Source organism: Oncorhynchus masou, chromosome 7 (assembly GCF_036934945.1).
Source record: "Oncorhynchus masou masou isolate Uvic2021 chromosome 7, UVic_Omas_1.1, whole genome shotgun sequence".
Lineage (NCBI taxonomy): Eukaryota > Metazoa > Chordata > Actinopteri > Salmoniformes > Salmonidae > Oncorhynchus > Oncorhynchus masou.
This window is the reverse complement of record NC_088218.1, coordinates 22,273,581-22,300,565: the sequence shown is the minus strand read 5'-3', so window position 1 is coordinate 22,300,565 and position 26,985 is coordinate 22,273,581. Positions and strand designations below refer to the sequence as shown.

The window sequence follows — 26,985 nt, the reverse complement described above, 5'->3', positions numbered from 1 at the left end:
CGCTAGGGATCGCTGCAAGGTTATTATAGTTTTGTGATTTAATATTTGTTTTTTAAGATTGATTAGAAATTCAATTTAGTTAGAGTTCGTTTTTAGACTTGATTTACTAGTTTTTTATTTTGTTTGAGTTTTGATAGAAATGTTTTTTTCGTTTTTATATTTAGTTTGTGTTAGGGACAGAAAGTAACCTATGTGTGGGAGGCTAGGAGACATTTGTTGTTGGCCTATAGTTTGTTTTCTTAGGATGTCACTTCTTGCCACTGGGCGCTGTACTATGAAAGGTGATGGGCCTGGACCATAAACATAACATCTGTGTCACGATGGTGTCTGTGAGTGAATGGGCAGTGCCATTGAGGCCATCTCATCTTTAAAAGTCAATTAAGGTTCTCCCATTTCCAGAGAATGTCTGGAGCTCTGTCAGAGTGACTATTGGGTTCTTGGTCGCCTCCCTGACCAAGGCCCTTCTCCCCGGATTGCTCCGTTTTTGGCCAAGCGGACAGCTCTAGGAAGAGCCTTGGTGGTTCCAAATTCCTTCAATTTTTAAGAAAGATTGAGGCCACCATGCACTTGGGGATCTTCAATGCTGCAGCCATTTTTTGGAACCCTTTCTCAAAATTTTTCCTCGACACAATCCTGTCTCGGAGCTCTACGGACAATTCCGTCGACCTCATAACTTGGTTTTTGCTCTGACATGCACTGTTAACTGCAGGACCTTTATATAGACAGGTGTGTGCCTTTCCAAATCATGTTCAATCAATTGAAATTACCACAGGTGAAACATCTCAGGGAGGATCAATGGAAACAGGAATGCAGCTGAGTTCAATTTCGAGTCTCATAGCAAAGGGTCTGAATACTTGTAAATAAGTTATTTCTGTTTTATTTTTAATACATTTGCAAAAATGTATCATCTAACAACCTGTTTTTGCTTTGCCATTATGGGGTATTGTGTTTAGATTGACAAGGGGGGGGAAAACTATTTCAGGCATTTTAGAATAAGGCTGTAATGTATCAAAAAAATCAAGGGGCCTGAATACTTTCCCCAATGCACTATAACTGACTAACCCCTTCAAATAGGGTTAATAAAATAACCCTTCTTCACATCTATCAGTTCACAGCCAGCCTGTGTGCACGTGTATGTGTGTGTGTTCACCCAAACATGATTTTCTGGATTATCAAATCAAAGTTTATTGGTCGTATACACAGATTTGCAGATGTTATCGCAGGTTCAGCGAAATGCTTGTGTTTTTAGCTCCAGTAATACATAATCCAGAAAATAATTGAGAAATATCAGACGAGTAATGCCAGAGACTGGACTATAAATATACTGTGATGACATATAATGTATATACACTGAGTATAAAAATCATTAATAACACAACATTTTGAAATATATAATACCACTTTGACATGATTAAAATTGCAATTGAATCCATTTTAAATTCCGGTTGTAACACAACAAAATGTGGGGGAGAAGTCAAAGGGTGTGAATACTTTCTGAAGGGGAATCCAGGTGAGAAAGCTATGATCCCTTATTGATGTCACTTGCTAAATCAACTTCAATCCGTGTCGATGAAGGGGAGGACAAAGGTTAAAGAAGGATTCTTGAGACAATTGACACATGGATTGTGTGTGTGTGTGTGTGTGTGTGCCATTCAGGGGGGGAATGGGCAAGACAAAAGATGTAAGTGCCTTTGAATGGAGTATGGAATTTGGAGCCAGGCACACCAGTTTCAGTTGGTCAAGACCTGCAACACTGCTGGGTTTTTCACACAACAGTTTTCTGTGTATCAGGAATAGTCCAACATCCAAAAGACTTCCAGCTCCTTGACACAACTGTGGGAAGCATTGGAGTCAACATGGGCCAGCATCCCTGGCCCATGGGGAGGGAGGAACTCCATTTCATGAAGGTGTTCTTAATGATTAGTATACTCAATGTAAAAATATATACATGTAATGGTGTGTAAAGACAGTATATGAATAGAAAAGGTGTGTACAGCATTGTTATATAGGGTGAGCCATGACTAGAATACAGTATATGCAATGTAAACATTGAACTTTAATAATGACAGCAGTCTAAGGTGTAGGGTAGAGTACTGAGTGGTAACCGGCTAGAACAATGACTAAGGCTAGTGGTGACTGTTTAACAGTCTGATGACCTGGAGATATTAGCTGTTTCTCAGTCTCTTAGTCCCAGCTTTGATGCACCTGTACTGTCTTCTTCTAGATGGTAGCGGGGTGAACAGGCCTTGGCTCGGGTGGCTGAAGTTCTTGATCTGGTTGGCCTTTCTGTGATACCAGGTGCTGTAGATTTTCTGGAGGGCAGGCAGTGTGCCCCCGGTGATGCGTAGGGCTGAATGCACCTCCTGGAGAGCCCTGCAGTTGCATCTGTAGTAGTTTGGGGGGGGGGGGGTCTTAGGGGCCCAGCCAAATTTCTTCAGCCTCCTGAGGTTGAAGAGGTGCTGTTGCTCCTTCTTCACCACACTGTCTGTGTGAAGGGACCATTTCAGATTGTCAGTGATGTGCACGCCATTGAACTTGAAGCTTTTGACCCTCTCAACTGCAGCCCCGTCGACATGGATGGGGCCGTGCTCTCTGCTGTCTTCTGTAGTCCACGCTCAGTTCCTTCGTTTTGTTGAAGTTGAGGGACATGTTATTGTCCTGGCACTGCTCCAACAGGGCTGCTGGGGGACAATGCTGGGGATCTTGAAGCAAGTAGGCACAACAGACTGGGATATTGAGAGATTGAATATGTCTGTAAAACACTCCAGCCAGCTGGTCTCCACATGCTCTGAGGACGTGGCTTGGGATACCGCCTGGGGCGGCAGCCTTGAAAGGGTTAACATACTTAGATGACTTACTTGCGCCAGCCGCGGAGAACGAGAGAACACAGTTCTCGTAAGCGTTTTCTTCTAAACGGATAAAGGCGTTTAGCTCGCCCGGGAGAGAGGTGTCCACAATGTGGCTGGCATTCCCTTTATAATTAGTGATTGTCTGGAGTCCCTGCCACATACATCTTGTGTCTGAGCCTATGAATTGCGAATCCACTTTGTCCCTGTCGTTTTTCCTCTTTGATTACCTTACGGAGGTCGTAGCTGGTCTATTTGTACATGTCCATGTTCCTAGTCACCTTGCCATGGTTAAAGGTGGTGGTTCATGCGAATGCGGCCATCTATCCACTGTTTTTGGTTTGGATAAATTGTAATTGACACAGTGGGAACAACATCCTCTATGCACTTCCTGATGAACCCTGTCACACCGTGTTATACGTCAATACTATTCTGAGGCGACCCGGAACATTTACCTGTCCACGTGAATGAAAATGATCTTGAAGCATAGATTCCGATTGGTCAGACCAACGTTGAAGAGTCCTTACCACAGGAGCTTCCTGTTTAAGTTTCTGCCTATAGGTGGGGCGGAGCAGAATGGAGGCATGATCTGATTTGCTGAAGAGAGGGCCTTGTAGCCGTCCCAAAAGGGAATGTAGCAATGATCCAGCATCTGTGTTGCGTGTGGAGCACAGGAGATGTGTTGGTAGAATTTTGGTGCAGCGTTTACCTGCCAGATTCAGACGCTTGAAAACCCCATTCGGGAAAAAAAAGCTTAAACATGTAAATACATGCATGATGTAAATACATGCATATACTTCCTGAACTCGTGTGCATGTTTACATGGTTTTGCACATGCTTCAGGTGATAGATATCTGAATACACTACCAGCGCTTTGAGAAGTTGGTTTAATTATAAACCTGTGGATATTCTTTCAGAATTTTCGACCCAACGGAGGACCAACAACGCAGACACCCAGTAGAGTAAGTTCAAATGTAATTGTATTGTAATATTCTGACTTGTAGAGGACCATTTCCGGAATCAAACACTGTAAATTCACAGACGTTAGTGTATTTAAGAAATGTACTCGTCTGGTATCCAGGCAAGTACAATGTAGGCAACATATGACTTACAGATAATTTGATTCAGGAGATCTCTAAAACAATGTAAATTTAACACTGAATGATAAACAATGAATTACACACATGTACACTCAGTAACCACTTTATTAGGTACACCCATCTAGTACTGGGTTGGACCACCCTTTGCCTCCAGAACAGCCTGAATTCTTCATGGAATGGACACGTTGCTCAATTGGTATCAAGGGACCTAACGTGCCAGGAAAACAGTCCACACACCATTACACCACCAGCCTGTACTGTTGACGTCAGTGACATCAGGCAGGATGGGGCCATGGACTCATGCTGCTTATGCCAAATCCTGACTGCCATCAGCATGACGCAACAGGAACCAGGATTCGTCGGACCAGGCAATCCTCAATTCTTCCGTGTTGGTGGTGGAAAAAGTACCCAGTTGTCATACTTGAGTAAAAGTAAAGTTACCTTAATAGAAAATTACTCAAATGAAAGTCGCCCAGCAAAATACTACTTCAGTAAAAGTATATAGTTTTAAATATACTTTTTTTTTGGTGGGGGGGGGGGTTACCCCAATTTTATGGTATCCAATTTGGTAGTTAGTCTTGTCTCATCGCTGCAACTGCCGTACAGACTCGGGAGAGGCGAAGTTCAAGAGCCGTGCGTCCTCTGAAACACAACTCCGCCAAGCCGCACTGCTTCTTGACACAATGCCTGCTTAACCCAGAAGCCAGCCGCACCAATGTGTCGGAGGAAACACCGTACACCTGGTGACCGTGTCAGCATGCACTGCGCAAAGCCCGCCGCAGGAGTAGCTAGTGCGCAACGGGACAAGGACTTCCCTGCCGGCCAAACCCTCCCCTAACCCGGACGACGCTGGGCCAATAGTGCGCCGCCCCATGTGTCTCCCGGTCGCGGCCGGCTGCGACAGAGCCTGGACTCGAACCCATAATCTCTCGTAGCACAGCCTTAGGACACTGCACCACTTGGTAGGCCACGGTTTTAAATATACTTAAGTATCAACCAGATGGTGCGATTATATTATTTTTTTATTTATTTACAGATGGCCAGGGGCACACTCCAACACCATTTACAAATGAAGCATTTGTGTTTAGTGAGTCCGCCAGATCAGAGGGATGTCCAGGGATGTTCTTTTGGACCATTTTCCTGTCCTGCTAAGCATTCAAAATGTAACAGGTGCTTTTAGGTGTCGGAAATGTATAGAGTACATTTGATTTAACTAGGCAAGTCAGTTAAGAATAAATTCTTATTTACAATGATGGCCTACCGGGGAACAGCGGCCTTGTTCAGAATGACACATTTTTACCTTGTCAACTCCGGGATTAGACCTTCTGCCCTTGAAAAAAGTGCATTATTTTCTTTAAGGATGTAGTGAAGTAAAAGTTGTCATATTTTAAAAAGTACAGATACTACTTAAGTAAAAATACTTTAATGTACCACTGCATGTGCTTCCTGTTTTTATTTGATAGGAGTGGAACCCTGTGTGGTTGTCTGCTGTAATAGCCCATTCATGACAAGGACCGACCAGTTGTGTGTTCCGAGATGCCTTTCTGCACACCACTGTTGTACCTTGCCATTATTTGCCTGTTAGCTTGCAAGATTATAGTCTTTCTCCTAAGATCTCGCGCCAACATGCTGTTTTTACCCACAGGGCTGCCGCTGACTGGATGTGTTTTATTTGTCGCACCGCTCTCTGTAAACCCTAGACACTCATGCTTGTCAAGCCCAGGAGGCCGGCTATTTCTGAGACACTGGAATCAACGATCATGCTATGCTCAAAATTGCTTAGGTTTAGGCTGACCCAAATTATTAGACTGGTCCAGATTTTTTTGTTGATCTGCAATGTTTGTTTGGTTAAGGTAATGTCTATTAATGCATTCAATATTTATATATTTCTTAATTCTATTTTACTTTTAGATGTGTATATTGTGAATTGTTAGATACTACTGCACTGTTGGAGATAGGTACCCCAAGCATTTAGTTGGATACTACTGCACTGTTGGAGCTAGGAACACCAAGCATTTAGTTAGATATTACTGCACTGTTGGAGCCAGGAACACCAAGCATTTAGTTAGATACTACTGCACTGTTGGAGCCAGGAACACCAAGCATTTAGTTAGATATTACTGCACTGTTGGAGCCAGGAACACCAAGCATTTAGTTAGATATTACTGCACTGTTGGAGCTAGGTACACCAAGCATTTAGTTAGATACTACTGCACTGTTGGAGCCAGGAACACCAAGCATTTAGTTAGATATTACTGCACTGTTGGAGCCAGGAACACCAAGCATTTAGTTAGATATTACTGCACTGTTGGAGCCAGGAACACCAAGCATTTAGTTAGATATTACTGCACTGTTGGAGCCAGGAACACCAAGCATTTAGTTAGATACTACTGCACTGTTGGAGCTAGGAACACCAAGCATTTAGTTAGCTCCAACAGTGCAGTAGTATCTAGGAACACCAAGCATTTAGTTAGATACTACTGCCCTGTTGGAGCTAGGAACACCAAGCATTTCGCTACACCTGTAATAACATCTGCTAAATATGTGTATGTGACCAATAACATTATTATTCCAGCCTTTTACCGTTCTCATTGTTGGAGTGGACACGTTGTTTGCAACACGCACAACATATGGTACACTCGTGAGAAACAAGTTTTGGTTTGTTTCATTCCATTTAAGAGTTTTGTCAATTTAGTCATTGTCTTTTGTTTGGTGCGCTCCTGTCAATGTTGAGAAGGGACGCATACCCGATTTACGCATTGAAGTAGGCCTATAGGCTACCTGGCCTGCACACAAATGTGCCCATTTGGGGATCTGAAAGTATTTATGATTGGCTTAATGCACCACCACGAATGAGCTGTGAGGCTTCTCAGAGTAGTTTCCTTCACCCAAAACAGCAAGGAAACAACGTATGTTTTTACATCCATTTAAAATTACAATTTCTCAATGTATTAAAAAAATAAAATAAAAAAATCCAGCTCTCGCACTTTCGATAACCACTCAGCGTGAAAGTGTCATTCTCTGATCCAGTGGAAACATCAGAAAATAGGTCTACCAGATTACTTCTTGTTCCTTGCGCAAATAACCTACAGCATGGGAAATTTGGGGCCCAGAATATTTTTTACAATGTTGCAAGGAGCTTCAGGCTGGACCCAAGTTAATAGTTTATACAATGTTTCAAGTTCGCTACAGACAGGCCAAGCATAGCCAATGTGATTTATAGGCTATTTATTTTTAGCAGCATTTTTTGGGGGTGGGGGTGGAAATAGAAGTTACTTTTTTAGGTATGTATAATTTTAATTTAAATTTGGATACAATTGACTCACCACATGACAATGATTTTGAGATGTTATTATAAATGAAGAACAAATGTTCCACGAACATGTTCATATGAAAACCATAACTTGCACGCAGATTGGTAGAAATGGTAAGGTACATTGAGAAAGGTTGCCGACTCCTTGTGTAGCATATTACCGGCATTTTCAGGAGAGTTATGGCAAAATCTGCAAAGCCAGCAGGAGCAAGAGGAGAATAGTTGGATCAGGTTGTTTTTATTCTTCTGGTTATGTTGGTCTTTGGCTCCCTCTTGAGTCATGAGTGTCTTATTAAATCAAACAGTGAACTTAAAGCATCAGACAAACTCAATGCATATATTGTTGATTCTATTAAAACACAAGTTGTTTATATATGGACAAATACATTTTAAAATGTCAAATAATAGTTTTTCTTGTCAAGGACAGCCCTACTTAGGTCAATCATTTTCCCCATTGTAACTGAATGCCTCTGCTTGTCTGCCTACTTTATATAGCAAGTCACAGCCATGTTTGTGAACTGGGTGGTGTACCAAATAAACTGTCCACTGAGTGTATCACATGTATCTACAGATTAAAATCTGATCTGCAAGATACAGCTTCCACGAACACCACAGGAGAGATGGACAAGAGGATACTGAAGATGATGCCTCATTCATTGCCACAGATATCTGCACCAGGCGGGCAGGAAATGCTTTAAAAAAAAATAAAGCAGTCCAGGTCAGGCCAGTCCAGCTTTTCATGTTCTCCCGCTTTTCTGCATCAAAGTGGACAGCTCTAGGGGATAGTCATTGTTACACCAAAGAAATCACATCACGGATTCCTACCTGTCCCATACTTTGGTAATGGTACTCGCATAGGCTTTCAAACCTAATCGTATCATTAACTTTTTGACAGAGGTAATGACAACCTGTAAATCTTTTAGTCTGGGCACTTCATCTTGGGCTCTCCCAAGGTCCAGGGTATTAGCCTGGCCACAAAAGAGCAGTAACCTGTGGAGCTAACAGAACGAGAACGGTATGTTATAGTCAGTTGGTTGTTAACGCTAGCTACAGCTGACGTTGTACACAATATATGGTTTGACTCTTAGCCCTCATTTGATTTAATTCAGACAAAGCCTTTTCATCGTTAAAATATAAGTGTAACTCGCAAGGTCTTGTTGAAAACGAGTCTTTGGTTGCCTAGGCAACGCCCCCCCGGTATCTGACTTCTCACATGAGGATCCACACAGGGGATAAAATATGTGAGAATGATTGTGAGAATTGTTTTCATTTTGGCACTGGTCTGAGAATTCACATAGGGGAGAACTCATATTGCTGCCAGGTCTGTTGAAAATGTTATCATAAGGGTTGTCGGAGTTCTCACGTTAGGATTCAAAGGGGTGAAGCCTCATCTTTCATTATTGCGGCAAATTATTTCTGCATGGCCATAATCTGACTACGTGTATGAGGGAAATCATATTGTTGCTTCAGTAGCAGATCTTTGAGCAGGGGCAGTCACGAGAGTGCATATGAGGATAATCAGATGAGCGATACACCATTTTGCTGTCAGGATTGTTGTAAATGTTTCACAAATTGTTCCAATCTGGCTCACATCAACACCATCATCCCAGAAACTCGAGACCCACTCCAATTTGCATACCGCCCAAACAGATCCACAGATGATGCAATCTCTATTGCATTCCACACTGCCCTTTCCCACCTGGACAAAAGGAACACCTATGTGAGAATGCTATTCATTGACTACAGCTCAGCGTTCAACACCATAGTGCCCTCAAAGCTCATCAATAAGCTAAGGACCCTTGGACTAAACACCATCTGCAACTGGATCCTGGACTTCCCGACGGGCCGCCCTCGGGTGGTAAGGGAAGGTAACAACACATCCGCCCCTCAGCAGTGCGTGCTCAGTAACTCTTTATACCACTACTACTCTGTCATCTACGCATAGTCACTATAATAATTCTACCTACATGTACATACTACTTCAACTAACCGGTGCCCCCGCACATCGACTATCGGTACCCCCATGTATAGTCTCGCGATTGTTATTTTACTGCTGCTCTTTAATTACTTGTTACTTTTCGCTTATTCTTAGCCGTATTTTTTGGGGAAACTGCATTGTTGGTTAGGGGCTCGTAAGTAGGCATTTCACTGTAAGGTCTGCGCATGTGACTAATAACATTTGATCTGGCATATGAGACCGAGGAGAGAAACCACAATCTACCGTGACTGTTGCACATCTTTCACAATTGTCTGTTATATTTGGCATTGCATATGGAAATTCACAGGACAAATCATACAAGCAGCTGTCATGCTTTAGTGCCAGAAGTACATTGAATAACCAAAGAATACCCACAGAGAGAAACAAAAATGTATACGTCAAATGATTGCAACGAAGCAAACTCTAAGGGGATGCATGGAAAGAATGCTCAGAAACATGACTGTGCCCTGTGTGAGGGGGGGGCATCAAAGATTGATGCATTTTGTGAGTGGTGGCGACAGTTCTTCGGTGATTAAGATGACAAAAAAAAAATATTCAAATAATACTTAAAACATATTTTTAAAGTGTGCTTCTTTTCATAAGGAATATTGAAGAGGGATTCGAACTTATGCCCAACCTAAACTGCTAGCCATGTAAGGCAAACACACAATTGTAGAGAAAGGTAGCTTCTCTGTATTGATTGTGGCTCACTAGACACGCACATTTGAAGAGTATTGAGCTGCACCCGTTGTCGGCAAGGAATCCACTTTAGAATGCTGAGCAGTTACATGATGCAAGTAATACACGGTCAATAAGGAAAATGTATTGGGTTATTAAATATTACTGTTGTATGAGCAGTGCTTTTTTTGGGGCGAAAGAGTTAACACGATACTCAATTGATAGGCAATTTATTTAATCATTCATTACCACACATATCTTAGTCTACAAGGAGTCATGTTTCCTTCAATGTCAGTGCATTTCACAGGTCAGCAAGACAAACGAGTAATATTCCAAACAACAAAGTCAACATTTTATAACACCATTCAGGGGTCTGCGCTTCTAACATGTCTTTCTTCAAACCAGGAAAGAATGCAACAACTACCCTCAAAACAACCAATATTTACATACTATTGCATCATTCATAGCGGTGACGGGGGAAACCGAAACAGGACTAGATTACAGAACTGGCACGCAGGGCACGTGCCCCGGCATCCCCGACCTCAAGGGGTTGCTTCCCCTTGGAGGTCGGGGGCCCCCCAGATAGCATAATGTGTAGAATTGCCTCAATATAGCTTTAAAACAGCTAATTGTTCTCAGGCTCATGCCAAAATGTGTAGAATAGCAGTACGAAACTGCTATAAATTAGCTGACTTCCAAATCCGGTAATCCGGCCCTGGGGGGGGGGGGGGGGGTATGCTATACTCTTGGACTGGAAGAAGCACACAGGAAGAGTGATTAAGGCACCATGACGTGGATAGAGTAGCTTATCAATGCAGAGTTAAAAATCAAATCCCATGCTCTTCTCTTTGCATTCTGCCTATCAGATAAGGGGTTGTGAGAACCTTTCCAGGCTGATATTGACTGCATTGGTGTTGAGACTCAACTAGTGTTGTGTATTTCATACATTGGGGGGGGGGGGGGGGTGAAAAATGTGATAACTGTAGCTTTTGAATAGAACCACCACGAGGGAGCAATCTCATTCAAAAACAACTAATAAGGTGACGATATTAAGTTATATTCTGCTCTTAAAAATCAGAACAGACAGATATCCAGGAGATTAACATTCATTTTGAACCAGAAAAACAAGTAAAACATTTGTTTGCATATGAAAACAAATTGTGGAATTCAGACATAGTAACCCGAGTATAATAATACTTGCAGTACACAAAAAGACATTGCTCATCATGCGTTCCATTTTCAAAAATTCCTCCAGGAAGGTGGACTATATCCCTTTGGGACTGCGAAAGGAATGATTGTTACTTTATCATACATCGCATATCAACAAATGCATTCACTTTGGGGGGGGGGGGGGGGCTAAATCGTTAAAATACTATCATGCCAAACCTTGTCAGTCATTTTGACCAATGGAATCATCCAAATGGAGAAGTCTGTGCAAAACCAAAGGAGTAATGTCATTAATTACCTACAGTATGAATTCAGGAACATTGTCCCAATTATAAACTTGTTCATTGTAGTGACAGGTTGTGTGTGTGTGTGTCTTGTCCAAGCTGTGACATAATATGTGCAGGGTCATGTTCATTAGGCACCAAATGGAAGAAAAGTAAAAAAGGGAGGGACTGTATGTACTTATCCAATAACTAATTTACCGTTGTATTGCATTTTAAAACATTCTGTCGCATGCCCTAATGAACATGACCCAGGCCTTGCCAATCATATCCCAACATACAGCTATCCAGTTCACACCGTCGAACATCAATCACGTACTTTGAAAGATGCACCCCCAATCTCGGTCTCGTGTGCGACATCACTGTAAAAAAAAAAAAAAACTCCCTCTGAATCGTGATCCTTGAACACTTTAAAAACAACCCAAACGAGCGCGTCGTCATACGATTGTGAAGGCGGCGTAAATGGAGTACCTTGTATCTGTTCAAGGAGAAATGTCCTCATTCAGAGTGGATTATACAAAAAAGTAATCAGCACAAAAGCCTGTACCTACTACCTTGAGGTTTGAGTTGTACATCGAGTGGGAGATGAAACTATATAGCTTTTCATCACGTTATAGGGCTTTCCCCAATACCTTTGCATCCATATGCATGTAAGTGGAGGTTGCGCTTTACCTCGACCGTTTAGGAAATAACCCCACACATTCGCGCGCGCACACACACACACAAACCAAAAGAGAGTGTCAGTCTCGTGGCTACACCCGTTCTGGATGATAGATCTCACTGACCGGTAAGACTAAGTTTTCAGAGTGGGTGTTTTCCACAGTGGTTTGTGATACATCCAGCCTTCGCCCTAGCACAGAGAGGAGGAAAGAATAGAAAACACAACAAAACAAATTAGAAAAAGTACAAGCTAAGATTTCCTGCTACGCAGTTGTCATTTCAACCTATAAATGTCTGACAGAAGAGAATCCATGATAAAATCCATTGATTCCTGAATATAAACTGTAAATGCCTCATTAGATATGTGTCCATGATCCTTGCATTCTTTTAGCAAAACTGGGTGTCAAAATGCCTGACCGCTTAACAAAACAACGATAGAACGTTTCCTTAAGAAAATGTGTGTGCCTGCTTCAGTGGTCCAAAAGTATGCATGTCCAGTGCTCCACCAGGCCTTACTGAAACAAGCGCGCCAAATATGAAAAGGTTTGTCAAGACGATGTTCTACGTACCTCGCTCTCAAAATATCTGGTCCTCCATGGGGTCTCGGTCTCAGTGCGGTGTCTCTCCTCGGTCCTCTGTCGCTCCTCCAGGATCCTCTTGTACTCCGTGGCCTTCTCAATGTCCTTCTGACGCAGCGACTCGGTTACATGCTGCCACAGGCGCCTAAAAACAGAGTTATTTACATCATGACTATTCAAATGGTACAAGGCACAATAATCAACAGAGGAGACATAATTAACTAAACAGCTTATTTTTCATCTACAGTCCTTATCTATGCCACAACCTCACCTGAAAGCGTCGGAAACAAATCTGAGCATATTAATGCCAATATGATGGACTTTTTGGTCTAACCTCGATTCAGTTGGTCCTTGCTTGTCGTTGGGGCGCACGCGCTTCTTGGTGACGGGCAGCTTGGTGACGTCCACCATGCACGTGTCGCCATTCTGGTAGCTGAACTCGAGCACGCCGTTCCACTCGCCCTGAACGCGGCACACCACGGCGCTGGTGGCGTTGTGCTTTACCTCCGCCGTCACCCTGCGTGAGGTGCCACGAGAGCAGGAGGACACAGGGTCAACGATATCAACCAATCACAGCCTCTATGCGCAAACTATGCAAAACAATTTGAGGTCACTTCAAGCCAAAGAGTTGTGGCTTTTGTCAATTATTCAAGCACTTGTTTATTAACTCAATTTAAATTAATCTTTCTTAAGCCAGGATAATTCACTCCTCAACCGTCACCGTTTTCTAGGGAGTCCTCGGATCCATAAAAATGTAATTTTTAAATCTAAAACACACACAGTAACATAACATGGAACTAAATATATGAAGCTGTAAAGGCACAGGGACATAAAGCCAATGTAACAATTTAATGAAAGCATTAGAAATTCCTCTGCAGGTGTGCTCTGTGAGGGGCACTCACTTGTGCAGCTTGCCTCCGTAGAAGGGCTTGGTCTGGAAGGTGATGACTGCGGAGTATCCCGACTTGGTGCAGTTCACGTTAACCTTTCCCCCCAGTTCCACCCAGGGCACGGTAAGGATGGAGCGGGCATAGGCACAGGGCAGCGTGAAGGTGTACTCCTCGTCATGCTCCAGCAAGTACAGACAGCCTACACATACAGATTACTGTAAGGTTTATACCTTGTATCCTGTTCGCATTACAGATCACTTTTAGCCAGAGGTTTGAAGTCGAAAGACTCAATAATTACTTCCTGTATGGAAGAAATGTCCACTCTCCCTTTGACATTGGTCTAAAGGAAGTAGGAATAATCCCTTACCGAGTCTCTCCATTTCAAACCAGGTGCAATAATCGATACTCAGTCTCTGGCCGGCCTTACCTTCCCCGATCATGGAAACCCCGATGGACATGCCCATGAACTTGCTCTTGGTCCACACGTGGGTGTTGACACACATCCGCCTCTCGGGGCACTCGGCGTAGAAGCCCGACACGGGCGGGTGATGGGACACCTGCTCAGCCACGAAGCGCAACTGGTAACTACCGTCCTCCCCCTCGGTGGTGGGGCTTCCCTGGGGAGGAGAGGGGGGCGAGGGGACATCCTTGGCGGGTTCCCCTGACCTGGGCACCCTCCAGGAGCAGTGGAAGCTCTCGCCGATGATGGGGTTATAGGGCTTCTTGGCAATGGCGCCCTTGCGGCCCTCGTGGAAGGAGGTGAGGTAGTACTCAACGAAGCGCACCATGCGCTCCTCGGGCCCTTGGCCGTCTGTGATGGCTACGAACAGGTCCGGGTGGGACATGAAGTCAGCGTACATCTCTAGCAAGGAGCGCTTCTCCAGGATGAAGGTGGGCAGCACCACCTGTGGAGACAGAACTATTTATGACCTTTAATAAAGCAGGTTGGGTCATTGACAATTGTTCAATAATCTAGTGTGTGATCTATAATGACATGTAGCTATGAGGTAAAGATTTTTCTTTTTAAAGCTTCAATTGGAATTTGAGAGCACATTCTCTTTTTATGTCTTGACTAACTACTATCCGACACAGGCTTTGAGCTGACACTAGCTGCTAACCATGGGAAACGGAATTTCACTGAAGTAGAGCCGAGACGATAATCGAAAATGATCGACGCCGACCATACAGATCCTTTATCGCAGGCATTTTGTAGCCTATATTAGAGAAATGTGAAGTCTGAAATTAAATACGGTTGCTAATATGAAGGATTGTTAATGGGACAACTTATGGCTAAAACCATCAAACTAGTGGTATTAGTTTAAAAGGTAATGCAAATAAAAACTGGTGCACATGAACTTTTAGAACGCATCGTTCTATTTATTGTTATCGCATCAATTCAAGCAATTTAATCGCAATATGGATTTTAGTCCATATCACCTAACTCTACCATGAAGTCAACAAGAAAAGAAAAACAACAAACAGAGTCATTTCTTAACTGCAGTATGCAGTCCTTTACATTAGCCAATCAGAAGACGGAAACAAGACACCATTACGGTCTGTCTATCTGGGCCTTGGTCCAGCCTGATGCATGTTTCAGGCTGGACCTTGGTCCAGCCATATGTTTCAGGTGGTGTCCAGGCCACGGCCGGGGGGGGAGGGGGCAGCGGTGTGAGCGTTGTGGAACTTGACCTACCCGCGTGAGGTCCATGCCCAGCTTGAGCTGCGAGAGCAGGTGTAGGATGACACTGCGTTCCTCCTCCACTGCCCCCAGTTCCTCCTCCTTTTCCGTGAACGCGTCCTCCACCTCGTCCTCCCCGTCAATCTCCTCCTGGCAGGGGATACAACAATATTTACGCTGAGAACATCATAAGTTGTGGCTTGCATCTTGAAAAACAGTCAAGCTGAAGTACCTACAAGAAAAAGCTATGATTGAAAACAAAAGGCCTTTAGTTAGATTTACCGTCCTCCTCACCTGACCATGGATAGACAAATTGATCATTGGAAACAATGCCATACATTTAATTATCAAATAAAAAGTACTGAAGTCAAATTGTTCTGTCCAAAGAGATACGCCAATCACTTTCTTTTCACGTCGCCCTTTCTAGCACAGTTCCAGTAACTATACTGGATGCGTAACCAGGCCACTCCTACTCTGAGTGCTTGATACATACAGCCTCAGGTCAGTACAGTTTGGCTCGATAGTGGAAAAAGCCTTTTTGGATCTAGTAATGTTCCTTGTCCTTACCCCAGAGAAACTGCAGGGCTCCGTGGCACTGAGCTCCAGGAGGCTACCCTCCAGTGGCCCTCCCTCGGTGCTGAAGCTGTCCAAGGGCCCGCCATTCTTCAGGATGTCCGGCAGCTTGGGCTCCAGCCACTCGATGGTGGGCCCTGTAACACCCGACACAGCGGTGGCCGCCACGACCTTTAGCTCAGAGGTACTCATGCTATGCTACAAGGCCCCTTGAGGCTACCAGACCAAAACAAGAAGGTTGTAGCCAGTGACCATTCAAGAAAGACCCAGGCTGGCGTATTCCCCTGACAGTTCCCTAGGACTACAGGATGAGACATTAACCCGATCCCCAGTACACAGGGAGTATCGAGATAAGTTTTATGCCCAGCCAACAGGAAACCGCCTGATTGGTGGGTTAGTGTTTGGCAGGGAGGCGAGGCCCATTCAAATTAGCACGGCCCACACAATCCTTGACAACTTTTCCTGATTGGCTGGTCCCCGGGTTCCGTCCTGTTCGTGGGCCTAATGAAATATGGATGCCAGGTAACAAGATCTCTTACGATCTCCTACGTCAAACCGGGAACTTGTGACGGCTTTTCACTGTTTCCCCGATTCCACAATGTCTGGTTGGCTCTGTCAAAAGAAATGGCTGAGATCGTAGCAGCCATACACTTTTGGTAAGTCTCTTGGCTGTCAGTATGGTGCGGTGTGATCAAAAGGAAGAAAGGTGGTTAATGGGAGAGCTGTTATTACTCAAGTTACCCAATGAGCGATCTGGTTACCAGCCTAGACAGCCGGTAAGAATAAGTACCGCTCCCTCATTAATTATGGAAAATAATTCCACTGTCGGCTTTCGGAGAAAGCTTTCGGAGTACATCTGGACTGGGAGGGTCAACATGTGCAATTCCATGATTTGTGAGGTGGAATTGTGCAAGCACATGATGGGTGTCTCGTACATGTCACATACAACTAAACATGACTAAAAACCCTTACTGGAAACAAATCACCTTCAAGACTTCCACGGCTAACTTTGAGAAATGGGTCAAAGAAAAGGCAACTTAAACCGTTTCTACCTTGCTCTCTTCGGTGGTAAATTAACCATCACCTTGAAGGCAAATCAGAGAAAGCCTGGCAATAAAGATCTACCCACTGGAAAAAACTAACAGTGCATGTACACAGATCCCTTTCTTTTCATTAGAGTTCATCCATAAATGAACACTCATTACTGTCACCAGTAGTGACCTACTCCCTCTCCCCTCCAGGCCCCCAGCGGTCACCCTCACCTCCCAGCGAGCTCCTCTGGCGGGCCACCTGCTGCAGCTGCAGGATGTGCAGGCAATCGTTGAGGCAGTTCATGGTGGCCATGGAGGTGGCCTTGAGCATCAGCAGGTCCTGGTCTAGCGGGGAGAGGGGGCCCGCGGCCGGGGGCAGGCCCTCGATGGTCTGGATCAGGTCTCGGTGCTGGCCCTGGGCCTGGGTCATCATCTGGGAGTAAAGAAGAGCGGAAGGAACCGGAGGAGTAAGTTGATACCGATGTACAAATGTGCTTACTGTATCCGTCATTAGATTAAAACAAGAAGTCCCTGTCACCTAGTCCTAGATGAACGATCTTCATAAAATGACACTAAACAAAAAAAGCTGAGTAAGACGGGTAAAAAGACAGAGAATTCCTCTATGACAAAATACATCTCAAATAAGGCAGAAGAGATATTCTTCTCTCTACCACCAGCTATTCCTGTTGAGACGCGAAGTTATAACAACAACAAAAATGATGGAAAATACAAAACACTGAGAAAAACAACAATATCCTTCAAGCTACACCAAACCCCACTTCTATTTTGGTACATGAGGTAATAGCTACCATCCCCATCCTACCTCTCTGGCATCAAGCAAATGGTCGGGCAGCAGGGACCTCTTGGAGGAGTACAGCGAGGAGCCCTTGTGGAGCTGAGTCATGCTGAAGAAGGAGGCAGCGTTCTGGCTGGGCCTGCGCTGGGACAGGGGCGAGCTGGCGCTCCCCTGAGACGCCATGGAGTAGCTGCGAGACTTGGGCGGAGGGTTACTCTGGTCAAAGACAAGATGGTCAACAAATTTGTCATAGAGTGAATCTCATCTGTGATAGGATCTTCAGATAAGTATATTTTGACCATTGGAGCGTGTGGAATGTACGTAAAGTCGCCCCTTAGACTCGGATATTGGGTCAGTTTAGCATTTCCCTCACTAATGGTTACAGCATAGAGATCGAGGCCTCATCTTTGTATCTGTGCCATTATAGAGTGTGTGTGTGTGAGAGAGAGAGAGAGCATGTGCAGCAACATTCAGGCTTAGGCCATTGACGTCTTTGTCATTGGCTGATTGCTCCCAACTTACAGGAATCCCCACCAGTTGACTACTTTAAAAATGGTGGAAGCACTCAATGGAAATGTCCATGTTAAAACAAGTTATGTCTCTCTAATTAGGATTGTGGTAGGGGGAAAAGATCCTAGATCTGTACCTAGGGGAATCTTAAACTGTGGAGCCATCTTGTTTGTGTCTATTTGTGTGACCTTATGGTGTCATGTCCGTGTGCTCTGTAAATGCTGATTGTCTTCAACTCAAGTGCTCAAGATGCAAGACGAATTAAGGCCAATAATGTGAAGTGTACTGAAGCAAGTCGTTATGGTTACGCCACAATTTATCCAAGAATAGAGTTCGCATCGTGCTTGTGGTTTGTCACATTCTGTCTTATCATCAGTATTTCAATAGAAAATGTACATCTGTTAGGAGGAAATCCCACTGAGTAATACAGACTCACTGACTTTAGCCAGGAACGTAAGATCAAACTTGTTTTTTAAGGAAGTGTCACATTTCCCCCCCCCATTTGTCTGCTATGATGCAGCCAGGGGTGTCTTTGGTGTGTTACAACACGACACACAAAGTCTGGCATCAAGGATGGTCTTGGCTCATGACTAAGCTAAATGAATAGTAGCTCGAGTTCCCCATCAATGTGTTCTCATTATCAAGCACAAACACTACTACATCTAATCTAAATACAAGACATCCGCTCCGCACTTCTGTTATGAAGCTCATGTTACAGGCAACCATGGACACGATCAATGGAATTGCATCACAAAACAAGATAGTAGAGTGTCTGAATCAAGGGAAAACATTGTTGCGAGTGAGAAAGAGCTTGTGATGGTGAGTGCGTATGCATGCAACTGTGTGTTTGTGTGTATGCATGCAACTGTGTGCGCGCATGCAACTGTGTGCGCGCATGCAACGGTGTGTGTGTGTGCGCACGTGCAACTGTGTGCGCGTGTGTGTGTGTGCGTGCAACGGTGTGTGTGTGCGCGTGCAACGGTGTGTGTGTGTGCGTGCAACGTGTGTGTGTGTGTGTGCGCGTGCAACGGTGTGTGTGTGTGTGTGTGTGCGCGTGCAACGTGTGTGTGTGTGTGCGCGTGCAACGGTGTGTGTGTGTGCGCGCGTGCAACGGTGTGTGTATGTGTGCGCGTGCAACGGTGTGTGTATGTGCGCGCGTGCAACGGTGTGTGTGCGTGCAACGGTGTGTATGTGTGTGTGTGTGTGTGTGTATGCAACGGTGTGTGTGTGTGTGTGTGCATACATGCAACTGTGTATATGCGCCTGTGAAAGTGGGTGTGTCAGACGAAAAGCCCTGGCCTTTACCTTCCCCATGGCCTCAGTGTGGTGCTGCGTGCAGATCTGCAGCCGGCTCACCCAGTGCTGTCTCTCTTTGGCGTCCGTGGCTGGGAGACAACACCACAGGGTCACATTCATTAGTGCACACGGTTGCAAAATGTTTTGCAACTGAAAATTCAAACGAGTTTCCTATTGGGTATGTTCAGTTAGTGCATCCCTGTTTCAGTCGGTTTTCTTTAGTTTGGTGCCTGAACAGAGTGAGCACATTACAGTGCAGCAGAGTGAATCTCTCCGCATGGATCAATAACGACAACGTTATTCCTCGTCAACCGAGGATAATGAGAAAACCGCCATTATCGCATATTGATTTGGATATGCTTTACATGCTTTCTCCCCTTCCTGAAGTCTTGGTACAATAGTCTGACAGTGACTAGATGTGCATCTTGCCTGTCCAACTACTGACTGATGCATTGAGGATATAATAACATTGTGATGAAATGCAAACCATACATGTCCAGTAGTAGACTACTCAAACAGCATGACACTCTTGTATGAGTTGTTGTAGCTGTTTTGATTGTTTTTGATTGGTGAGTAGTGTGAGAGACAGTGTGTGCGTTTCACCTCGGAGCTTGTATTGTTCCCCACTGATGGCATTAACCGTGAAGGTGTGGGAGTCCTCGTCGCTGGGGGATATGACCGCCCCTGCCAAGGGGAGTGTCCCGCGAGGTTTCTGGGGCCTGGACTGCTCATTGACAAAGTACTCCAACAACCCTGCCTCATTGTTGAGGACAAAGAACCTGCATGAAGAGCAGAACGTTCAATCAAATCATTTGAGTAATTTAGCAGACGCTCTTATACAGAGCGATTTACATGACTTATAGAAGAAAACAAGGTTGGGTGCCTTGCGAGGGCATAGACAGATCTCATCTAGTCGTCTCAGGGATTCAAGCCAGTGACCTTTTGGTTACTGGCCCAATGCCCTTGAGCTCAAGATGCTTGTTGGCAAAGCAATGAATCCATTCAGTAGTATGTTTAGTTGATTTGATCAAATTGTAAATGCTATGTGCATTTATTAAAAGTACTATTTAATCAATGTTCTTCAACCTGGGCTGCCCACTCACCTATATTGCCATCCTGTTACCAGGTTGGTGTATTTCATTAGGTAACCGTCAATATTTTCCATGTGGTCACTGAATAGAGCAGAGATTGAGAAAATGATTGACAGTTAGCAAACACGCTAGTTATGCTACAATAACATCAATGGGTTGGCAGAGTTCAACTCCAGATGAACCTCTGATTCAACTCTGACTAGCCTGTTAACCAATAGTTAAGTCAGTAAGCTCAGCTAGAAAAAGCTAGAAACCATAGCTGGCTAGACAGTTAACGTTTGACCAAGGGCTTGCTAGTTAACGTTACCAACTGAAGATGTGTTGCACTGCCTATTAACCAAACAAATCACTGCAGCTAACTAGGTTTGCACGATTGGTTAGCCAGATATGGCTAAGCCAGATAATTAGCCTAGCTAGCTAGACAGTCATCATACCTGTACTGCCACCCTTTAGAACTCCCTCTCCCAGAACTACCAGGCGTCCCTTTCTGGGGAAAGACATCCAGTTTCCCTTCACTGTCCGATATTCGTATTGCCGTGACGGTTTCTCCTTGCATAGTCATAGCCAACGTTATAGCTAGCTAACAAGCTACAAACCTTGCCAGAAACGTTAGCTAGCTTGACAACTAGCCACACAGCAATCACTAGTCTGATTTGCTAACTTGAAGGCCTTGCTCACAGATTGATTTATTCGGTTTATGGCTTTACAAACCACATAGTTTCTCATGAACGATAGCTATCTAAACGACTGATTAAGTAATCCATCACAATATATTATTGTAAAAACAGTGGCGTGCTAGCTAGCGAGGTCGTGAGCTTGGGGTTGACATGATCCAAATCGCTGCTAACAGGCTTCACGATGACGCGACACGGAACTGGAGTCATGTGATTCAATTTCATGAAAGGACTTCCGCATTGGCAAAACAATAGGGACATTTGTGGCATACAACGTTTTTCCGAAATAGGTTGCAGTTGTCGAAATAGAACACGTCTTCAACTATATCCTGCACATACCCCATCGAGCTACCGCCGGCACATATTTCAGTCGTGTTGCATGACCAAACAGTGAGCATTTTGTATCTCCCCCGAGCTCGGCAAATCGAGAAAATTATAGGACTTTCTCCATGGATAAATGTCTCTCCATACTTGCCATGACAGGTTCGTCGTGGTGGCACACCCAGAATAACCCTACTGTTATCTAACCTGTACAAACCTTTCCCCTCTTTTATATACAGGGTAAAAGGGCGGTGTGCTAAAAAAAGAATGTGCTGCCCACACGACTAGGGCGTATAAGGAAGTTATGGACATGGTTATAAACACGGCATTTTACTGATCCCTTAACACTGTTCAAGGAATCGTGGCTGCTACTTTACCTTAAAAATGCCTGCTAAGAAAGTGTGCATCGTTGGATCTGGAAACTGGTATATTTATGGGCTTTCTCTATTTGCATGTGCCTGCATTCGACAGAATTGTATCATGAATTCCACTCATTGATTCATAATGTAGCCAACTAAGTGCTCATATTTGGCTAAATTGACAATTTGCAATGTAGTTTTATAGAATATCAAACAGAAGTTTGATTTACAATCTTTGAATGTAGGCTTGGGTATATGAAAGCCATTCTGTGTACTGTTATAATCTGGTTATGGTACCCCCAAGATATATTTAGCATGTTGTTCATTTTGCGACTGGGATTTTGAAAATATGAATGGTGTTATTCCATTGCCCTCCAATCTAATCCGTTTTCATCATCTCCTAGGGGCTCTGCGATAGCCAAAATCGTTGGTCACAATGCAAAGGGATCCAACAGGTTTGACCCCATTGTTAACATGTGGGTGTTTGAAGAGATGATCGATGGCAAAAAGTTAACAGAAATCATCAACACAGAGCATGAGAACGTCAAATACCTACCGGGTCACAAGCTTCCCAAAAATGTGGTTAGTTTGGTTTAATATTAGATTTTTGCCTCAAGATTACAAATCATTGAGTTGGGCAATACATCTGGAGTTAACGTTATCTCCGGACATGCTTTGTGGTTGTGTAAAAGGATACACACAGATAAGATGAGTGAAGTTTGACCTAAACAGAGATGATAACATATCCGTCTGGGGTTGTTCACAAGAACCCAAGGCATTCTGCTTTATCCCTAGGGTTCTCAGCTATAAGCACTGTTTACCGGTGGGCCCATGTAAACTACAATCCCCTCTTTGTTTTAAAGTTCAGAAAAAGTCAATAATCATCGCATGCAATGCGGTTTTTGAAACATGGAATTATCTTTCATATCAGTGAGAAATAATCTTTCATATAAAAGAGATCCACTTACTGTATCAGGTTTGCACTGAACCATAGGGCTGTGTGTATGCAAAGTATGAGATCAATATCATGCCAAATGCGTTCCTCCAGACGATAAAACTACACTTCCTTTCCAGTTACGCTTACACACAGGTGTTTAAGCACTCTAGATATCTAATTAGCACAGGTGGTCTTCTCTGCCTTCCATTAGTCTTCCTTAATAAAGCGCTGTAACATGGCCATATGGGAACACAAACCCTAACCTTTATAAAATAGTGCTGGGGTAAGAAATCTAGACAGTTACATATCAGGATATTATTTTTGACAATAAATCATGTAGTTTTGACTATCGCAATATGATTTTTTTGTTAGTTGTCCTGTATTTTTCCTTAGCTTGTTTTCCTAGCTTGTTCTCCATCTCCTTTTTTAAGTAGGGAGCCAATTTGTTTTCAGCACTTTTATTTCCCTGACTGATCCAAACTCGTTTTCTCATGTTCTTGCTTGTCCCTTCGCATCTATGGTGAACAGTTTGGCACATCGAATCGCAATAAAATCACAGTATCGAATCTCAATACATAGAATTGTGAGAATCGCAATACATATCGTATTGGCACCTAAATATCGTGATAATATGGTAATGTGAGGTCCCTGGAAATTCCCAGACATACTATAAAAGGCATGTAGTAATTTAGACTTAAGTTTTTTGGATATTATTCTTGCTGCTATGAAAGATACTTTCCTTATATTTCCAAAACCGTACCACAAGTGAATCACGTTAACATTCAGAACGAGCGTCGGGGCTCTTAACAAAACTCCCCCGGCCAGAATATACCTCCATGGGTAGATGCTTAAGGTAGTTGGCATTCTCTGAACGGCCTACCAGTCTGACATACCTTGCTTTCCACTATGCCAAGACTTAATGCGTGTGTTATTGTATCCAGCCACCCCTTATGTCAATTCCTTAAACGACCCTGTAACAAAATAACATCACATAACATATTGTAATCACAGGAGGTTGGTGGCACCTTGATCGGGGAGGACGGGATCGTGGTAATGGCTGGAGCGTGGAAAAAATGTATTGTTATCAAACCCATGGTTTCATGTGTCTGACGCCATTCCATTCGCTCCGTTCCAGACATTATTATGAGTCGTCCTCCCCGCAGCACACCTCCACTGCGTAATGTAGACTCACGATCAATGCTACTACATAGTAACATCCATCATGAATAGTACAGTGTATCATGCTATCTTTTCCCACTCCGGTTTACCAGGTTGCTGTTCCAGACATCACAGAAGCGGTGAAAGGGGCCAGCATACTGATCTTTGTCATTCCACATCAGTTCATTGGGAGGCTATGTGATCAGATGAAACCTCATATTGCACAGGGAACCATTGGGATATCCCTCATCAAAGTAATGTCATTTGGCTCTTTTTCACACCAGCTCTCACTTAGAAAAACCATTGCTAAAATCTATAAAAATGTATAAGTCTGACTTTACTCTGGCTTCATATCGGGCTTTTTATCACTCAGGAACAGTCTCAGCTGTATGAATTTATCATCATCGCTATGATTTTACACTCATTGTGTAACAGCAGCCTCGTCTAAAAAAAAAATGCTGCCACCCAAATGCTGGTAACTAGGGTTATATGTTACAAAATGAGTGATTGAAGGCAGCCTAAGATCTCTTTTCTGCCCTGGTCCTTATTCAGGGCATCGATGAAGGCCCTGAGGGCTTGAAGCTCATCTCTGACATCATCCGGGAGAAACTGGAAATCGAGGTTAGCGTCCTGATGGGGGCCAACATTGCCAACGAAGTGGCTGATGAGAAGTTCTGTGAGACCACAATTGGTAAAATATTTTTCCATAATATTAAATAGGATAGTGCTGTAATGTTTTGTGTCCTCCTCGGCTTGTGTTGCAACTCCCACTGATGCAGTTATGTGTACCTTGACCTTCGATCACTACCTAAACAGGAGCGAAGAATGAAGCAAATGGACATATCTTTAAAGAGCTGCTGCAGACTCCCAACTTCAGGATCACCGTGGTGCAGGAGAGTGACACAGTAGAACTCTGTGGGGCTCTCAAGGTACAATTTACATTCAAAGAGAAGAACCTCTGCTACATTGTGAACGTAACTTACACAGGAGGCCTATGTTTCATTGCATTGCACCTCTGTTTTATTTGCTCACATTGTCAAATGTTTTTTTTTTTTTTTTACAAACCATGAATCATAATATTGATAGAAATAGAGTAGAAAACTGCAGATAACACTTATGGTTCCTCCCCACTCTCCCCTTCCCAGAATATTGTAGCGGTGGGCGCTGGGTTCTGTGACGGTCTGGGCTTTGGGGACAACACCAAGGCTGCGGTGATCCGGCTTGGGCTGATGGAGATGATCGCCTTCACCAAGCTGTTCTGTAAGGGCCAGGTTTCCTCCGTGACCTTCCTGGAGAGCTGTGGGGTCGCCGACCTGATCACCACCTGCTACGGGGGGCGCAACCGCAAGGTGGCCGAGGCCTTCGCCAAGACGTCCAAGGTGACAAACACGACTCAAGGATGTGACTGCAACTTTTAACTGTTTTGTCAGGTTGATAACGGTTAAGATATTAATATCCATCACTTCAAGAAACTTGTGTGTGTGTGCTTTAAGTAACTATGTTGCATACCTTTCCAGTCTATTGAAGAGCTAGAGGCTGAGATGCTCAATGGTCAGAAGCTCCAAGGCCCACAAACCTCCGCTGAGGTGTTCAAAATTCTCAAGAAGAGAGACATGATCAGCAAGTGAGTACAACTCTTTCACCTTAAAGTGAGACTCGGCGATATGACTTTGCTTGCCCTCGCACAGTCACAGAGTATCTGCGCATGTGCACAGTTCCACTTCATGCTACTACAGCATGGGAAAAATAGTGAAGACGTTTAGCCTCATGCTTCAACACTCTTGTGGAAATTGTGGCCCGATATTTTTGTGTACTTCGTGCGTCGCTGAGCCTACCTTTAATACATTTAATGACTTGCAAATGTTCCTCCAATATTCCTCTACTCATTCACCACATACATTTTCAACAAATTAGCTGCAAATATGAGCTGAAGCTCTCCTCAATAAATGTGTGAGTGCTGCTAATGGAACCACATCTTGCTGCATTGAGATTTATTGCAATGTTTTGTCTTGTAGGTTTCCGTTGTTTGCCTCTGTGTACCAGATCTGCTTTGAGGGAAAAGCTGTGCAGGAGTTTATCACATGTCTACAGAGCCACCCTGAACATATGTGATCACTCTGGAACCTGCAGCCACGGAACCTGCAGCTCCTCCAATGGTGTAGAGTTGAAGTTGCCCCTAGATGCTGATCTTGTCAGTTTTGCATTCCCCTATGGTTAGGTTGGGATTAGAGAGGGGAAGCTGATCCTAGACCTGTACCTATAGGGCAACTTCACCCCCGGAGCCACTTCCAGTAGCACCATCATACCATCAGAGGGCAGCAGCGCTGCATAAATGCTCATTCATATCATTGTAACTACCTAAAAATGTAACTGTAACCACTAAATATTCCTTATCATTTCATACTAAGTCTGAAGAACCACTACTTAACGTGCTTTGTCGCATATTCATATGTTTTGTGTTTTGATTGTGTATCAGCTTATCAACTAAACCAACTACACTTGACACGTGTACAGTAATCTTTGTTGGTTACAAAAATGTTTTCTATTCATTTAACAATTTTACAATTTGTGGAACAAATATTCTCAAAATAATAATTTTGAGTGAAAAACAAATGTATTGTGACTCTTTTGTTTCACTTCATCTTGTCACATGGGGGCACACTTACTCTCGCTGCATTGGGGTGGGAGGTAGCCTAGTGGTTAGCGTGTTGGACCAGTAACCGAAAGGTTGCTAGATCGAATCCCCGAGATGACAAGGTAAAAATCTGTCGTTCTTCCCTTAAACCCACTGTTCGGCCATCATTGTAAATAAGACTTTGTTCTTAACTGACTTGCCGAGTTAAATAAAATAAAAAAGACATTGATGTCACTTGCCCTTTTTAACTTTGAAATCATTTCAGAGGATAACAGTGTACAATACAGTTTGAAATAGTTAAGATGAGGGAGGAATAACAAAGATACGTTTATTTGATTGTCTAATGTTGTCCATGCACATGTCTTGAAAGAAAATGAAAGACCATTATATTTATTTTAATTAGTTGTTCCCCTGATGAAATAAGGATTGCTTATG

At 43.7% G+C, this 26,985-nt stretch overlaps 2 protein-coding genes across 4 annotated transcripts; one reads left to right on the top strand and one right to left on the bottom strand.

Moving 5' to 3' along the window:
• Positions 1 to 9,553: 9,553 nt before the first annotated feature.
• LOC135543502 (oxysterol-binding protein-related protein 11-like) lies at positions 9,554 to 21,695 on the bottom strand. 3 transcript variants are annotated; one of them, XM_064970817.1, is made up of 13 exons: positions 21,480 to 21,695; positions 20,479 to 20,547; positions 19,979 to 20,154; positions 19,385 to 19,464; positions 17,597 to 17,785; positions 17,005 to 17,206; positions 15,737 to 15,879; positions 15,185 to 15,319; positions 13,919 to 14,396; positions 13,504 to 13,690; positions 12,936 to 13,118; positions 12,593 to 12,746; positions 9,554 to 12,213 (listed from the first exon to the last, which is right to left on the bottom strand). In XM_064970817.1, the coding sequence occupies exons 1-13, from the start codon at positions 21,536 to 21,538 to the stop codon at positions 12,157 to 12,159; spliced, it is 2,112 nt and encodes a 703-aa protein (XP_064826889.1). In that variant the 5' UTR covers positions 21,539 to 21,695; the 3' UTR covers positions 9,554 to 12,156. The 3 variants fall into 3 exon arrangements, with proteins under 3 accessions (XP_064826889.1, XP_064826890.1, XP_064826888.1); XM_064970818.1 differs by having other exon boundaries at positions 21,616 to 21,687; XM_064970816.1 differs by lacking the exon at positions 21,480 to 21,695 and adding an exon at positions 20,901 to 21,329.
• On the top strand, positions 21,395 to 26,784 carry LOC135543503 (glycerol-3-phosphate dehydrogenase [NAD(+)], cytoplasmic-like). The gene is made up of 9 exons (XM_064970819.1): positions 21,395 to 21,530; positions 21,701 to 21,886; positions 22,225 to 22,402; positions 24,029 to 24,169; positions 24,468 to 24,606; positions 24,732 to 24,844; positions 25,061 to 25,294; positions 25,433 to 25,539; positions 25,931 to 26,784. Exons 2-9 carry the CDS (start codon positions 21,846 to 21,848, stop codon positions 26,025 to 26,027), a joined length of 1,050 nt encoding a protein of 349 aa, XP_064826891.1. The 5' UTR covers positions 21,395 to 21,530; positions 21,701 to 21,845; the 3' UTR covers positions 26,028 to 26,784.
• Positions 26,785 to 26,985: the final 201 nt, after the last annotated feature.